This window comes from Nicotiana tomentosiformis, chromosome 5, assembly GCF_000390325.3.
Source record: "Nicotiana tomentosiformis chromosome 5, ASM39032v3, whole genome shotgun sequence".
Taxonomy (NCBI): domain Eukaryota; kingdom Viridiplantae; phylum Streptophyta; class Magnoliopsida; order Solanales; family Solanaceae; genus Nicotiana; species Nicotiana tomentosiformis.
Genome location: NC_090816.1, coordinates 80,942,372 through 80,957,998, shown reverse-complemented (window position 1 = coordinate 80,957,998; position 15,627 = coordinate 80,942,372). Strand labels below are relative to the sequence as shown.

General features: G+C 36.4%; 1 protein-coding gene across 1 annotated transcript; it reads right to left on the bottom strand.

Annotated features, from left to right (window-relative positions):
• Positions 1-3,850: 3,850 nt before the first annotated feature.
• Positions 3,851-4,915, bottom strand: LOC104102427 (uncharacterized). Its single transcript, XM_009610126.2, has one exon. The coding sequence runs from the start codon at positions 4,913-4,915 to the stop codon at positions 3,851-3,853; it is 1,065 nt and encodes a 354-aa protein (XP_009608421.2).
• Between the last annotated feature and the right edge of the window lie 10,712 nt (positions 4,916-15,627).

Here is a 15,627-nt window from a genome sequence, read left to right as displayed (position 1 = left end):
TTGCTGCACTTATTGTGCAGTTATATACATATGTTTAGTGGTCTTTTGGGCGCAAAGGTGCGGCTGTTGCGGGGACTTTACGATGAGCTGCATTCCATGTTATGATCCGCAGCATATAGAGTCTCCATCAGAGTTATTTATATTCGCCTGTCTAATTTGTATTCCATACAGAGGTTGTATTATTATTGTACTCCTTAGTAGATGCTTATGCACTTGTGACACCAGATTTTGGGATATGCTAGTTGATGCTTAGGGATTTATATATTATTAACGCCATTCATTCCTTTTATAAACTACTAATTATTGTACATTCCCGTGGATTTAAAAGCGTAAATTTCCTTCCTTAATTAAAATTATGATTTCAAAAGTAATAATATAAGTAATGAAGTTGATCAATCATCGTTGGCTTGCCTGGCGACGTTAGGCGTCATCACGACCTATAGTGAATTTTGGGTCGTGACAACAACCCCTCGCACTCGTGATGCCTAGGATTTTGATGAAAACTGGACAGTTTGCAGACTTAGGCCAAGATGTGCTTACGAAAAAATGGTCCTGGGAGCGTATTATGGATATGGCAGCCATTCGGTAAAGGTAAATTAAATGTGTCATCCATTATGTTTTACTCATTCTTCTGGTTTCTTTAATAATTAATTGTGTCTTTGATTAATATAGTGAAAGCAGTGGAGCATATTTAGTGAAGGTTATTGACTTCCTGCTAACTGATACACCGCTGGATCAACTTAATGACAAGCAAATGGAGTTGTTCAGGAAAAAAATTTCAGTTGATATCTTCAGGGGAAGGATGGACCCTTCTTAGTTTTATAATTGAAATTTCAAGTTGTGATGGTCATGGGACAAATTTATTTTGGGTGAACTTGTAGTAATTATGATATCTGTATCTACCTGTATATAATGAAACTACCTTGTTGCTTATTAACTGTTGATGTTGTAATTTTTGTTTCCTTCGCACTTCCTTATTGTATTACAATAGGCAGCTACTTGGTTGCATAATAGACAATGTGTCTAGTAATAAACTAGCTACTTGGTTGTGTAGTAGACAATGTATCTAGTACTAATAACTTGATCAAATATAACATTGCATCAGGCATAACTCAGAGGTTGCGTAATAGACGATGGGTCCATTAATAAACTAGCTACTTGGTTGCGTAATAGACTCAATGCCGCGTTTAATAACTTCAACAAATTTAACATTACATCAGTACAACATCACATGATCCAAAATACTTCCAACAAAACAATGTTCTTCTTCTCACTTCATTATCCAAGACAACGACGCACAAGAGCATTACCCACTTATTGAGCCTCATTTCATTCATCTTAACCATCCCTCCAACTGTATAATTTACAGGAATATTCCCTCCCTCAATTTCAATCCCTCTATCATCATCATCTTTTTCATGAACATCCATTGCTAATATATTTTCAAGTTCAGTCACCTTCATCTGCAGAACGATCCTTTCACGCTTAAGAGCATCCTTTTCACACTTCAAACTACTGATAAGGTCAGCATTCCTTGGATCTAGTAGATCATCGTCCCATTCCCAAAATTGACATCTTTTACCCTATCGAATCAAATAGAAAAAATAATTTATTTGTAAAATTAAATCTCTAAAATTAAAAAGAGACGGATCTGTGGAATTCATCTTACCTTAGTTTTGGAACATTTTGAGAAACGCCCAATTCACCGAAGTTGTAGCTGTAAATTGACTTGCAGCCATGCCGCAGTAACAATTCTTTCTCGACCCAAAGGATGCACTCTACCCTTGACTCATTTTCCTTCAATTGTTTGAATAATTTGTTTTGGAAGTAAAAATTGGGGTTGAACTGTGATCAATTTTATTTTGGGCCAAATGGGTTAATTTGAGCGGGTCAAAAAAATATGGTTGAAATATGATCAATTTTATTTTGATCACATGGCCGGTCAAATGGGTAATTTTAACATGTCAAAAAATGTATGGTTAGGGATAGTCCACGCGGACATATTTTAATTTACTGAACAGCACGAGTTGTCTTCCATCAACCAGTAGTCACTGATAAACTTCTTTAATAGTCTATAAACCCTGAACCCTAACCCCAACCCTGGACATTCAGCATAAATTAATAAAATTTCTTAATGGGCGTGTCAACTTGAGGTTTCGTCCTCAACTCTTATTGCTGTCGAGGGTAAACTAATGGTCGAGAATTCGCTAAAATAAGGATTACACCATGTTCGACCTTGGTTTTTTTTTATTTTATAATGTTTAAACATCTTATTAAAAACATTTAAAGTTATTATACATAGCGGTGTATTTCATACCATTAAGAGTTGATCTTTCTAAAATATGTAACAACTCAAGAAGCAAGACCTCTAAGTATAAAAGTGTTGTCTAGTGAAGTGTTGTCAACAAGTAATGACTCTAAGTATGAATATTGTATATTGAATATTGGGCTGTAATATAAATATGTGTTGATATTACGTAATTCTATGATCGATTATAATAGGTATTTAGTCTTCAAATTGCATACATTGCCTTAACATTATGTTGTCATAATATTCATTGACTATATAATAAAAATTATTTTCACCAATTATAAGATTAGGTTGATACCAATATAATTGATACGTTATATTAATCTATTTTATACAATTCAAAGTTTGCAATTTGTTGAATTAGATGTTTATAACTTTAAGTTATTCACAAATAATTGTCATTTTTTGATTTAAAGTAACTAAATTAATATTTTACACTAACGAACAACTAATAATCGAGGAACTACCCCTATTTCTGATATACCGTTCTTAATTCTTTACTATGAAAGTCTATGGTTTACATTTACAATGGATCTATAAACCACCAGTGGGCTAGACTATATACTGTAGGTTTATTCAAAAACTGTTGTAAAATTTTCAATTCATTGGCTAGAAATTCAAATATTTGGAAGACTTAAATTTATATCCCCTGAGTTGTATGTTTATATTGGAACCTCTTTATTTCATTTTGGGGCCTTTTTGCACTTAAGTGTTGTTAAATAGAAAAAAAAAAGCATAAAAATAAAAACAAGGCAACAAAATTCAAAAACATAGGGTAGAAAATTAAATAGACAAAAACTTAATATTTTAATTAAATAACTCCCCTCACAGCAGCATACAGTTTTTCCCATTAACTAAAGAAAAAAAATTAAACTGTATAGGGAGAAAGATCACGGGGAGAAAAATTTCCTGGGCTAACATAGTGGTCAGTATTTGCTCCAGCCCTACAAAGGAGAATCCGTAGCATGCGTGCTATACGACGAATGTTCCTTTCTTACCTCACCCTGTCTTCTTGGATCTCTTGGATGAGCCTATCCACTGATTCCCTGATGAAAATGACGTCCATGCTTGGCCTTGGCCTCGGAAGCATTTCTCTGTTAAGTGATTGGGCTATTTGGAAGAATGATGAATAAATATTTCCATCAGATCTAGTGTATTTATAGGAAAAATTTGACACTAAATGGTGCCTTTCCATATGACTTCTCGTAAATGACGTGACTGTTGAGTGTTTTGAGAAACAAATTGTTGTTTTGCATCAGCATATTCGATATAGTTCAGTTAATTATACAATTCCTTTTCATATTAGCTGCCATCTGTTATTAACATTAGACATTAAATTAACTACCTAAATCAGTGGTTGTCAATAGATTACCTAAACCAGTGCAACAAGTCTTGGTTAAATTGAAAATATCGATTGGGGTTGACAATAGAATATTGGTTGATTACACGTGGTTGAAGATAGAATAAGGGGGTTGATCGTAAAATAGGAAATAAGTATGTCACATGACTCCTTAACACCTATTTTTCGTCAGGCAACACCTATTTTTCTTTTGTAGGCTCGACAATGGTTCCATCATATGCAGCCAAATATGTTAAAACCTTATAGAATGAAGAGGAGTGATAGTAAATGGAGGAACCATATCCATCCCCAAAGCTCAATCTCAGAGCTGTGATTGCATGTGGGCAGGGTATTTTTTTCAAATAAAACTGGCAACAAGAACATGTGTTCAAATCCAGATCAACTACCGCATCCCTGCCGTGCCCGACGACGCTAAACTGGTTATTCTCTAATTGATGCACCTGGAGCGCATCGTCGATAACCATATTATTCCTAATTTTCTTTTCAGCAGAAGGAACAAAGAAGGTCAAAATATTTTTCATTTCTTTACGCTGCTCCTCGAATTTGTTTACAAACTTTCGAATAATATGATTGAACAGGCCAATGATCGGGAAGTCTCTTTGGTCCTTAAGCATTGCGTTAAATGATTCTGCAATATTTGTTGTCAACATGCCGTATCGGTTTCCTGTAAATAAGGCCCTGTTCAACTTTTGGAACCCAATTTCATTCGCGAGGCAGTTAGCTACTTCCCTGCTTTTATCACGCAATTGCTGAAAATGTTCAAAGAATTCCTCAGTACTATATGATTGTGCGGCAGAAAAGAAATACTTAATAAAAATATCACAATGAAACCTCTTGCGCATATTTTCAGCAATGTGATGCGTGCAAAAACCATGATGAGCGGCGGTAGAAACTTTTTTGCAGCCACTCCCAATAGACAGATGCTGATCAGAGATAATGCACAATTCATCACTATCGTCAACAATGTGCCACAATTGTTCAAAAAAGTAGGTCCAAGAATCATCGCACGCTTTATCGATTATACAGAACGCAATTGGAAAAATGTGATTCTCTGTATCTTGTGCCACAGCAAACAATAAACAGCCTACATACCTGCCACTCAGAAATGTCCCATCAACAATAATAACCTTTCTCATATGCGTGAATCCCTTAATGAAAGCTCCAACAGATAAGAAAAAATATCGAAAATGCAATTTATGATCAACCTTCAAATCAACAATACTTCCTTCATTATCGGATAACATAACATGGCGATACACTACCAACAAGCATACCCCTGATCATAGCCTTAGCTATTTCACCTACCTTCCATCTCCTTCAATAAGTAAGATTTTGATTAAAATCTGCAAAAATAGCATCTTTCAAATCTGATGGGGATGGGCCTTTGCCATTAACTGTCACGACCCAACTCCATGTTAGGCCGTGATGGCGTCCAGCACCGTTGCTGGACAAACCAACAGTGAACAACTTAGTAATTTCCCATTTTTGTTTATTAAGCAATTCCAACATTTAGCTTTACTTACATTTAAAGTATTTGATAAATAAAAGATTTTTAAGGCAAACAAACGAAAACATCTAAAAGCAGTTATAACTATTGAATTACAACCCAAAAATCAAAGTCTACTAATACGTGCCAAGATCTGGTGTCACAAGTATGTGAGCAACTAGTAGAATATACAAAAGATGACTATCCTACTGGCCAAAACAGAATAGACAGATAAAAATAAAAGAGAAACTCCGGCATGCTGCTGAACGGCTCATAAGGGGCAGCTCACCATGAAGTCTCGGTCCAAGATCAGATATGCATGTCGGGCGGGTAACTAGATGCACCAGCCTCAGATCCTGTACAATTAAGTACAGAAGCATAGTATGAGTACATAAACAATATGTACCCAGTAAGTATCCCGTCTAACCTCGAAGAAGTAGTGACGAGGGGTCGACTTGACACTTACTAGGCCAATAATAATGTAATAAAAGTATTATGCTAAGCATGGATATCATGAATGATACTGCCAGTTCAACAACAGAAATAGATAAGTCCTTCTTTCATAATTATAACTTAAATTTCAGTAATACCATTTAGCAACTTACATTTCAAGGCATTTAAGCAGAATAAATCATGGAGAATTTCCGAATAATTAGCATGCGCAATTATGTCGAAGTCGTACGACCCAGTCCAATATAATATTAAATTGTGCACTGCCGGAGAGTCGAACGGCGCAAACCATAGATGCATCTATTTACTACCGAGACGCTCGGCCTGATCCACAAGTAACAATTATTTTCAAGAAAATACAAGTTTCTCATTTACAGTTAAGTATCTCATACAAACCTTCAAGTAAGTGAATTTAACCTTATACAATATATCATGACTAAGTGATTATATTAGCAAGTAAGGGCACAAACATTCCAAGTATAGCATGATACGGGTCCAAGACTACCCGGACAATAACATAATAGTAGCTACATATGTAATCTCGTCACCCCGTACGTACGTAGCCCCCATAATTAGGTACAAACATTTATTTAATTCCCCTATGGGGTTAATTCCCTCTTACAAGGTTAGAAAGGAGACTTAGCTCGTCTCAAAGCCTACTTCCCAATTCAAGAACGCGCTCAAACCTCCAAATTTGACGCCAAACGATTCGAAGCTAGTCAAACATTACATAAACTAATCAATCTATGCTCAAAAGTTCATAATTCTACCATTTAAGCGATTACCCAGCCTAAATTGCAAGATTCCTAAAATTCACCCCTGGGCCCACGTGCCCGGATTCCGGAAGGTTTTAAAGAAAGTTGTTACCCATAACCTTAGGAACATAAATATATGATTTTTACTAAATTCCATAACGAATTTCGTGGTTAAATCTCATTTTTATCAAAAATCTAGGTTTTTATCTAAACCCATGATTTTCACTAATTTATATGTTATTACCTACCCATAAACCATGTATTTAACTCACATTGTGTAGAAATTATTTACTTCAAAGTGCTAAGTGAAATCCCCTCTCTAAGAGCTCCAAGAATCGCCCAACAATGGAAGAAATGAGCTAAAACAGCTTAAGTCCCATTTTTTTAAAACGTTTCTGCCCAGGTCTACCTTCTTCGAGATCGCGGAAGAGGCCTCGCGATCGCGAAGGCAAACGGCCCAGGCCCAGGAGAAAGTTACCCATCATGAACGCGACAGGAGCAACGCGAACGCGGAGGGTCGCTTGGCCTACCCTACGCGAATGCGAGGGCTTCTTTGCGAAAGTGAAGAATGAACAGCGGCCACCCAACTCAGCCTCTTCTACGCGAACGCGGGCCAGGTCACGCAAATGCGAGGCTAGAGGACCCAGACCTCCGCGAACGTGGTCTTGCGCACGCGAATGCGAAGGGCAAAAGCTCCCCATCCCACAGTACCCCAAATCCTTCATCGTGAACGCGAGGGTCTGATCGCGTTCGCGAAGAAAGAAACCAAAAGCAGAAATTTGGTGTGTTTCAACTCAACTCCGGGCGGTCTGAAACGCATTCGAGTCTTGAAATTCCATTCGGACCTCGGTATCACCAAAACCTACTCCAAACCAAATTTAAAGAACTTCAAAAACCTTCAAGAACCAACTTTCACTATTAGGCGCTGAAACGCTCCTGGGTCACTCAAAGACCGATCCGAACATACGCCCAAGTCCGAAATTATCATACGAATCTATTGGAACCGTCAAATTCCGATTCCGAGGTCGTTTACTAAAAATGTTGACCAAAGTCAAACTTGGCCTTTCAAGCCAACCTTAAGGAACTAAGCGTTCCGATTTCAACCCAAACTCTTCTAAATCCTGAACCAACCATCCCCGCAAGTCATAAATCAGTAAAAGCAAGTACGAGAAGTCTTATTTAGGGAAACGGGATTCTAGAAAGTAAAATAATCGGTCGGGTCGTTACATTAACATACCGTTCTTGGTAATATGCACCTAAAGTCTTCGACGACGCGTTAGGATGACGGCTTGATATGTGGTGTACCCTGCATGTGTGCTCGCCATGGTACTTGGTAATATAAAACCTATCAGAACTCTCATACTTTAAAGCGCGTAACTTCTACGGGCAACTCACATCTCAAAATGCCACTGAAGTTAATTTACTACTACTCTTCCTCATACGAAACGTAAAATGCATTTTCACATAAGCAATCTCCAACTATTTCATTAGATCCAATTTGTTGTCAAAATATTTAACAAGGAAAAAACTTGTACCATCAGGGTGGTTGTGTTGTGTAGCTAACGAGTCCACCAAGCCTTCATCTCCAGTTGCCCGACTGACAACATCTGGGAGCTCTTCCGCTCCATCTGCATCTTCCGGACCATACGAGTTCATTTCATTGTCACCAAAATCATGCAAGTCATCATTAAATCCACTGAAGCCATCTTTCACTATTCTTTCCTCCTCTACTTCTAAAATTGGTGGTTGTGTTGGTGTTGGTGGTGGTGGTGCGGCATTTGAACCTTGATGAGACCTTTCAACATGAACTTCAGCCCCTTCTTCAAACTCATTTTCAGCCACAAATATCCTCAAACAAGGTCTCATACCATCAATTGTAACATCAAGGAGGTACGATTGCATATCATTGTCATTCTTAATGAAGGAAGGAGGAATAAAGGCTTTATGTCACTTAAGAATATCTATACTATATTAAAAGTACGAAGACCCTTAGCAAAATATTGTTCGCCTTTTTTATCCTTTAATAATAGCCTTTAAAATTAATTAATATTTAATACTTTAAAATCAATTAAATTTTACATATTAAATCTTTCCTTATCAAACTAGGTAAGAATTCTAATATTTAGGAATTTAAAACTAATAAATCTTTTACCTTTTATAATTTGTACTAATCTAAAATAACTTCTTTGTGCAGTCTTATAGAATCAAGATAAGATAAGAACTAATACGGTGGCTTCAATGATTTCTAATAAAATTGTAATATGGGGACATAAAACTGCATATTAAATTAAAATTATTTAATACAATAATATCTAAACTAAAATTATTTCAATGCAAAATAATTAAATATTTATTTGTAAAATTCTCGTTTTAGTCATAAAAATAATTAATCCAATTCGATTAAGCACCTAAAAATATTATTTTGATACCATATTTAATCATACAAAATTATACAAGACTAAATCAATGTTATAAAAGCACGAAATCTCTGTACGAAATATTGATTGAATTTTTTACCTTGAAAAATAAATTTGATATTGAATAAAAATATAATATAAATATTTTACTAATATTTAGGATTTTAAAAATAATTAAATTTTTATTTACTAAATTATTTCTTTTTTGAACTATGTAAAAAGTCTAAATAGTTAAGACTTTAAAATGAATAACATATCAAAAATGTCTAACTTAATATGTACGCACACACTCAATGAATTCAATGGTTTTTCAGAGTAACTTGTACGTCCTATTTAATTTTCATGTTTTAGTAATGATTTCTTTGCCGATGCACATTTCGACAAAGTTACGAAATTATTTTAAAAAATCTTTTTATTTCAACAGATAAAACCTCATTAAATAAATAATATTAAAACCTTTGAAAAGAGATAAATTGAGAAAACATAAGACTCAAATTTTTAATTTATGTTATTTGACGAATCTTTAAAGAATTATAATAAAAGTCTATACCTTATTATGTCTTTTCGAATGAACTTGAGAATATATGTTGAAGAAAAATTCAAAAAAAATCTAAAATCTTTAAGGCCTATGTGTTTTTTTAAGAAACTAAAAAAGAAACACAAGAACTTGTGAAATTAAACTGATAAAATTATAAATGGGACATCATTTAAGGTGAATAACAGAAGACTTTTGTGAACAAAGTTTTTCCTTTATTGAGTTTATGATCAGTGTTCATCAATTTTATAAGCTTACACTTTATTCTATAACTCAAATACAATTTTAAAAACAAAAATATGTAATTTATTTACGAAAAAATTACTTATTGAGATGGAGAACACGCGCAACGCGCGTACACTAAAACTAGTTATATTATAAGCAACAAGTACGAAAAATGGCAACAATAACTTTTTTGTATATGTATGTGTATACATATTTGAATTCTAATATTAAAAAAGTATGAGGTCTCTTATTAAAATACGGCTTTAGGCCACTAATTTTATCGAATTACCCTTGTATCAAAGTCATGCCATCATATTTTTACTTTTCCAAGTTGCATAACATGAAAAGAGAGCTTGTCCAAGGCATTGATTCAATTAATGACATGTATTATATATGTAGAGAGAACTTTGCCAAAGTCGAGATAATTAAGGTTTACAAAAAAAATTAGTCACATATAATCTGAGCGTTGATCATCATCTAAGGCTTCTAAATAAGCGGTCACTAATAAAGGAGATAAGGAGTGTAGCGAAAATACATCTGCAAGAACATTTTAATTCCTTGTCCATACTTTCTAGAAATGATTGGAAAACGACAATCAGGAACGAAGCTACCATCTACCAAAGCTGTAGGAAGTCAAAAATACATCCACAAAAATATTTAATTCCTTATCTATCAGTATTTTTCGGAAAACAGTAATTAGGAATAGGAACATATTTAAAGAAAGGCCTGACTGCTAGTACAATTTTCTCCTTTGCTATTTGATACATTTCAATCATTAACATAGTGAATTAGGTGAAAATGTTGAGAGATATGAGCTACTTGTGGGATAGGACATTCTCGAGTGATTCAAGTTTAGTCGTAGATTAATTAAATTCAATTCAATTAAATCTATAATATATTAAAAACACGAATCCCCTTAATGAAATGTCGTTCAGCTTTTTTACCCTTTAAATTAAAAAAACAAAATTGGACAAAATTATAATTTAATTTAGTATCCTAATATTTAGGATTTTAAAATCAACGAAAATTTAGTTATTAAATAATTTCTTATTGAACTAGGTAAGAAATCCTAATATTTAAGTAAAAATTAATGAAAACCTTACCAAAAAAATGCCAACTCTTTATCTATTCGAATTAATATGTCCTTATATGGTGTCAATAATGGATCAGTTTGGTGGAATCTTTAATTTTGTTTTTCCTTACAACTACTTGTTCTTCTCCTTTTATATTATAGAAAATAAAACAAATCTTGGGAGAAAAAAAGAAGAAAGAAATTGAGAGCACAATTGAGGTGGTATGTCTTTGTAGAATTTAGTATGATTTTCAAGTACTTCGTTGATATTTTTATCAATTCTTTACCGAGTTAGTTAAACAGGATCAATATCATTATTTTTAGGAACTTAAATTATTTTTCTTAATTTAATTTTATAACTCAAAATATATTTTTTATAATAAATGCAAGTAAAACATAATATATTAAACTAAAAATTAAGTAAATTTTTTTTTAAATGGCTTAAGAGAATATTTCAAAATTTTAGGTTAAATTAAATAATTTCTAAAATCATTAAAAACTTTTAGCCGCATACATTATATTTTGAAGAATCATCTTACAAATTGAAAGTCATCTACTTCATTTTGCACATGATATTGTCAATTATTTTATTTTATATTTCAAGTATTGGCAAGCTTAATCTTATTGGAGAATTTGTACCGTTAGAATAGTAGATGTGTTAATATAATTACTACAGTGACATAAGCTTGTATTTAACTCATTGTTTCATTTTTTTTCCATTAACCTTTCTAAGTTTGTTTCTTAAATAAATAGTCATTGATAGTTTTCAAAGAAATTATTAATGTATTTACTTTTTCAAATAAAATAACTTCACCATGTTGATCGATTTGTATATTCTTGCATGATAACTTGTGAAATTTGGATTATTTTTGTAACGACCTGACCGATCGTTTTGCTTTCTAAGTCCCCGTTCCCCTAATTAAGATTCCTCGTATGTGCTTTTACTATTTTATGACTTGCAGGGATGGTTGACTTGGGTTTGGAAGGGTTCGGGTTGAAATCGGAACATTTGGTTCCTTAATAGTGGCCTAAGAAGGCCAAGTTTGACTTGAGTCAACATTTTTTGTGAATGGCCTCGGAACCGAGATTTGACGATTCCAATAGATTCGTATGATGATTTTGAACTTGTGCGTAAGTTCGGATCGGGTTTTAGATGACCCAGGAGCATTTCGACGCTTAATATTGAAAGTTGGCACATCAAAGGTTTTCTAATTCTTTAAATTTTGGTTTGGAGTAGACTTAGGTGTTATCGAGGTCCGTTTGGGATTCCGAGCCTGGGAATAGTTTCGTATGGTGATTTATGACTTGTACGCAAAATTTGGTGTCATCCGAGTAGTCTAAGTATGGTTCGGAGTAAGTTGAAAAGCTTGAATTTCATAACTTGATTCAATTTGGTTTTGGGGTGTGATTCCTAGTTTTGATGTTGTTTTACCTGTTTCGAGAGTTCGAGCAAGTCCACATTATATTTACAGACTTGTTGCTGCTTTTGGACGGGGTCCCGGCGGCTTCGGGTGGTGCTTTTCGAATCACCCGGAGCTAAGTCCAAAAAGTTGTCACTGTTGTTCTGGTTTCCTTCTTCGCGAACACGTAGAGAACCTCGTGATCGGGAGGGAATTGGGGACTGGGTTAGTTTGTTCTTCGAGTTCGTGAAGTCTTGGCCGTGTTCGCGAAGGCTTGGGTCTAGTGGCCTTCGCATTCGCGGGTGACTTGTCGCGTTTGTGTAGAGTACGTGGGTTTGAGCCTGGGCAACCCAGTTGCCTTACACGTTCGCGAGTGGGAGTACGCGTTCGAGATGAGAGGGCGACTCAATGCATCACGTTCGCGAGTGTCCTTTCGCGATCATGAAGAGGAATTTTCCTGGGCTCTTCAGTTTTGCCTTCGCGATTGCCATGAAGGCAGACCTAGACAGAGACTTTTTAAAAGTCGGGATTTTGGCTATTTTGCTCATTTCTCTCACTTGTTGGACGATTTTAGAGCTTTTTGAGGAGGGCTTTTCACCTAACTATTGAAGGTAAGTATTTTCTACATAACATGAGTTTAATACATACATTATGGGTAGATTTAAACATAGAAATTGTGAAACAATTAGGATTTTATTGAAAAATCTAGGTTTTGATAAAAATGGGATTAGACCACCAAAATGATTATGGAATTGAGTAGAAATTATATATTTGGGTTTGTGAGGTTATGGGTAATATTTATCTTCAAAGATTTTCGGAATCCGGGCACGTGAGCCTAGGGGTAAATTTTAGGAATCTTCCAATTTGGGTTGGGTAATTACTCTAATAGCTAAATTATGAACTTTTGAGTATATATTGATTAATTTATACAATATTTGGCTAGTTTCGGATTGTTCAGTACCGACTTGAGGCATTTAGAGTGGTTTGTGAACCGGAAAATAAACTTGGGAACGAGGTAAGTCTCTTGCCTAACCTTGTAAGAGGGAATTTACCCCATAGGTGTTTAACTGCCATTTGTTACTAATTGTGGGTGTTACGTACGCGTGAAGTAACGAGAGTCTGTACCTAGCTAAAAATCATGCTTATGTCCGGATAGTTTTAGGACTCTACCATGTAATACTTGTATTATTTGTACTCTACTTATTAGTTTATGTACTTAAATTATATTGATACTTGATAAAGAACTAGTAAAGACCGAACTTCATTACTTGAAGTTTTGGCTGGTTACTTGACCATTAGTAAATATTGTACCTCTTTGAGTATTATTTTTGTAGTAGCCGTTAAATCAGAGTTCGTAGAGTATTCTCTCTTCTTGTAGATTGGGCCGAACACCTCGGCAGTATAATAGATGCATCTATGGTTCGCACCGGTCGACCCTCGGCAGTGTACACATTATTCTGGATCGGATTGTACGACCTCGGCACAAATCGTGCGTGATATTGCTGGGAGTCCGATTATACTTGATATTTCTTCCATGACTTGAGAAATTATAATTTACTTGTTGGCTCTTATTTGTTGAAGTTAGTATGTGTTAGTTGGAGATCTTAATTGACATCTAGTTAAAGAATCACTTATTTATTATTCATTATTACGCTATTCTTATTGATGTATTCCATGCCTATTTAGAATTTTAGTACTTTATTTATTGGCCCTTATTAAGTGTCGATGTCAGCCCCTCGTCACTACTTCTTCGAGGTTAGACTAGATACTTACCGGGTATATGTTGTTTATATACTCACGCTACACTTCTGTACTAATCGTGCAGGATTCGAGGCAGGTGCATCTGGCGGTCCTTCAGGCGCGTACCCCCGTTACCTAGAGGCTTAGTGGTGAGCTGCTCTCTATGCCCGTTCTGCAGCGCTCGGAATCTATCCTTATTGTATTTATTTTCTGTCTATCTTATTTCAGACAATATTATAGGAGGTTTTGCATATTCTACTAGTTTGCTCATGCACTTGTGACACCGGATTTTGGGAGTATTCTAGTAGACATTTTATAGTTTTGGGTATTAAATTCACTACTTTACTCTTTTCGTTATTTGGTGCTTTGGTTTTACTATAATTTCCTATTAATAGTTCTCTCATTAAATAAAATTAATTACTCTAAAAAATATTTAAATGAACAATTGCATGGACAGTTCACTGTTGGCTTGCCTAGCGGTGACGTTGGGCGCCATCACGGTCTATAGTGGGAATTGGGTCGTGACATCTTGGTATCAGAGCTCTAGGTTCACATAGGTCTCATAAGTCATGAGCAGGCCTAATAGAGTTGTGGATCGGTGTGGAGACGTACGTACTTATCTTCGAGAGGCTATAGGGTGTTAGGAAACTTCTCTTTCTTCATCTCCTATCGTGCAGTTGATGTTGTGCTAACTATCTTTCTCTTATTCTCTTATAGATGGTGAGAACACGCGTGGCAGATCTACCCGACCTTGGAGGAGCTGCTCCCACTGTTGCTAGAGGCAGGGGCCGAGGGAGGGCTCCAGCTCCTGCCAGAGGATGAGGGCATCCTAGAGTTGCTCCAGTTGTGCCACCAGTGGATCTAGTGGAGGATCCTGTTATTGAGGAGCAGGGCGAGGTACCTGCAGTTGATCCAGCCCCAGCGAACTACATGTCCGCTCCAAGATTCCAGGAGGTCATGGGTTGTATGTTGCAGTTTATGGACTCTATGATGCAAGCTGGAAATTTCCAACGGACCCAACCACATCTCAGGCGGGAGGGGGAGCACAGACCCCTACCGCTCAGGCTCTAGGGCATGCTGCTGCCGTATATCAGACTCCGGGTGCACTACCCGAGGGCGGGGCTCAGCCAGTTGCAACGGCTATTCCAGAGCCTAGACCGGCCGCGAGCGGCGAGTCGCAGAAGCTATTGGATAGATGGACCAGGCTACATCCTCCTGCCTTTGGCGGTGAGTGACATGAGGACCATCAGGACTTTATTGATCGTTGCAGGGACAGACTGCACAACATGAGAGTATTGGAGTCCCACGGGGTGGACTTTAGCACCTTTCAACTGGAGGGCAGGGCCCGTAGATGGTGTCAGTCATATCTTCTCAGCAGACTAGCAGGTTCTCTTCCCTTGACTTGGGACCAGTTCACACATCTCTTTCTAGAGAGAGATATCTCACCATATCAGAGGGAAGAATTACGGGATCAGTTCGAGCGACTCCAGAAGGGTTAGATGTCAGTGACCGATTATGTGGCGAGATTCTCTGAGTTGTATCGACAGGCTCTTATGATACTCCCTACCAATGCAAAGAGAGTGCGGATGTTTATTGCAGGCTTGCACTATGATATCCAGGTCACTATGGCCCGAGAGATTGAGATGGGGACTTCTTACGAGCAGGTTGTAGAGATAGCTCGGAGGATCGAGGGTATTCGTCAGTAGGGCCAAGAGCAGGCGCCAAGGGACAAGCGGTCTTGATATTCTGGAGGGTTCAGTGATGCTCCATCTGGGGGCAGAGGTCATCTTGTGAGGGGCCAGCCTAGCAGGCCCACGTATCTAGCACGGCCGCCTTCTCGGAGTGCTCCAGTGCGGCCCTATTTCAGTGCCATTCC

What these genes read in the sequence shown, in the direction of transcription:
- LOC104102427 (XM_009610126.2), bottom strand. Translation starts at nt 4,915, where the DNA reads ATGTTATCCGATAATGAAGGAAGTATTGTTGATTTGAAGGTTGATCAT.